At 48.3% G+C, this 2,500-nt stretch overlaps 1 protein-coding gene across 3 annotated transcripts in view; it reads right to left on the minus strand.

Moving 5' to 3' along the window:
- The window catches only part of LOC125036472 (CD109 antigen-like), a 229,890-nt gene that overhangs the window by 13,190 nt on the left and 214,200 nt on the right, over positions 1-2,500 (minus strand). For all 3 annotated transcript variants that reach the window (XM_047629072.1, XM_047629070.1, XM_047629071.1), the window contains one exon: positions 64-241. In XM_047629072.1, the coding sequence (XP_047485028.1) occupies positions 64-241 (178 nt within the window). The remainder of the gene's footprint in view (positions 1-63; positions 242-2,500) is intronic.

The following is a 2,500-nucleotide window of genomic DNA, read 5'->3' on the forward strand; positions in this document are numbered from 1 at the left end:
AGCCCCCACCCTCACACTCACCTATACACACCTACACACAAAAAGAAAACAACAACAACTCACCGAGGGAAGCTCCTTCAACGCTACGAGATTGAGCATTGTGTGGGCGGTGGTGGAGAGGTTGAGGGCGTGGGTGGTTTCGCTTGTGAGGGAGTACTGGGATGGCACGAGCTTTCTGTCGCCCACTTCTCCACTCGGTTCCCACCAGGCGCCGTGTCGTGCTTGTTGTCCGAGGACGTATCTGCATTAGGGAATAGAGGAGGACGGCGGGTTGGTTAGGCTAAAACGTTTCGTGATATGTGGGGATTGAGGCGTTTGGTCAAACGTTTGGTGGATGGTTTGGTGGATGGTGTGTGTGGGGTTTGAAGCGTTTGGTGGGTGGTGTAGGGTGGGTGGGGGGTAGGGGGTGGGGGGGGTGAAGCGTTTTGTGATGTGTGGGGTTGAAACGCTGAAGAAAAAAATGTTTGGAGATATGTGTGACTGGAACGTTTGGTGAATGATATGTAGGGTTTGAAACGCTTAGTGATGCATGGGATTGAAATATTTATGAAATGTGTGACTGAAACATTTGGCGAATACATAATTTGGGAAAATGTTTGGTGAATGATGTGTGGGATTTGAAACGTTTGGTGATATTGAATCGTTGGGGAAAAGGTTTGGCGAAATGTGTGACTTGGTGAAATGTTTTGGTGATGTGTGGGACTGATACGTTTTTCTATGTATCGAGTTAAAACGTTCGGTGTTATGGTTTGGTTTTATACGATGAAAAAAATGTTTCGTGACACATTTGGTAGTATGTGTGATTGAGCGTTGGGGAAAATGTTTTCACAGACATGGGCCTCAATTATTGAGGAAAATACCTGATGTAAATTTAGTCAGAAATGCGTAATTAGAACATCAGAGCAAACGTTTGGTGGAACGTTTGGTAAAATATTGGGTGAAAATGCTGGGTGGAATAGTTGCTGTAAGCTTCGATGAAACGTTAAGTAAAATGTTTATTCAGTAATATGTTTGGTGGACTTTTAGGTTGAAAAGTTTAGTGGATCGATAGTTAAAATGTCTTTGTTAAAACTTTAGTGATGTGTAACGACGCGTTTGAGAAGACTTTGGAGAAAAAACTTTAGGTGTAACAGAACTGTGTGTGTGTGTGTGTGTGTGTGTGTGTGTATCCAAAAATATATATATGATATACATATTAAATATCTCAACCAAATATAAAGACATGCGTAATAAGATCGAACATAAAAAAAAAAAAAACGAAAAGAAAAGAAAGGCAAAACTCAAAGCACATAAATATAACGACCCCCCCCCACCCCCTTTCCACCCACTCAACCCTCCTCTTTCTCCCCCTAACCCCCCCCACCCCCCCCACCCCAAAGAGCAAAAAAAAACAAAACTTTAGCCACTTTTCCCAGACACGTTATAAGCCTCGGGGCGAAGAGGAGGAGATCTTGCGTAAGCGGCGCTAAGGAGACCGAAAGCTTCAAACTGCAAAATGTAGAGAGTCTCGCAGAATCTCGCTGCTTTCCCGCGAGACCTCTCGAGACGCGGCTAATTGGACTTGGAGAAGGTTCAAGGAGCTTTTTATTAGTTGTTACACGGAGCGGAAAGAGGGATGTTGGGGGGGGGGGGGGGGGGGAGAGGCGTGGGGAGGAGAAGTCAGTGGGGAGGAGAGGAAGGATTTGGGGAGGAGGGGAAGGGTATGGGGAGGAGGGTAGGGATGTTGGGAGGAGGGAAAGGGTATGGGAAGGAGGGTAGGGATGTGGGGAGGAAGGGAAGAAGGTGGAGAGGATAGGGATGTGGGGAGGAGGGTAAGAAGGTGGGGAGGAGGGTTTAGGGTACTGGGAGGAGGGTAAGCATGTGGGGAGGGTGGGGAGGGAGGGTTTTGTGGAAGTGTTGGGAGGGAGGGAGGGAGGGGAAGGGGAAGGGTTGGGAGGGAGGGAGGGGAAGGGGAAGGAAGTTGGGGAGAGTGTAGGAAGGTGAGGAGGGTGAGGATGGGTGGGGAAGACCGGGAGGCTGAAGTGGGGAGGGTGTAGGAAGGTGGGGAGGGAGGGGAAGGGAGGCAAGGGTAATAGTGAGGGTGGCATGGAAGGCAGAAGAGGAGGGAGGGGAAAGATGAAGGGAGGGGGGGTCGAAAGGGGGTTGGGGAAGACGTGGGTAGGAGATGTGGAAGGGGGTTGGGGAAGTTGGGGATAAAGAAAGCAGTATAAGGACCTTTGGGTTTGGGGGGGGGGGCACGGTAGGGGACAGTGAGGGGAGAGGAGACACTAACTATTATTGCTTTAAGAAGAAAAAGAACAAAAAAAAGTCTTATTTAAGAGTATTTTGATAAAATAGACACCAAGATTTTGAAAGGCAGAATAAAAATTAAAAGCGAAAGGAGAAAAAAAGAAGACATTCTAAGGGATTGGGGAAGGATACACGAATGGGGGGAGGGGAGGAGATGAAAAGTGAGGAGGGGGGGGCAGGGGAGGGGGGGGTAAGGGGAGGGATAGCGGAA

The sequence above is a fragment of the Penaeus chinensis genome, chromosome 21 (genome assembly GCF_019202785.1).
Source record: "Penaeus chinensis breed Huanghai No. 1 chromosome 21, ASM1920278v2, whole genome shotgun sequence".
NCBI lineage: Eukaryota > Metazoa > Arthropoda > Malacostraca > Decapoda > Penaeidae > Penaeus > Penaeus chinensis.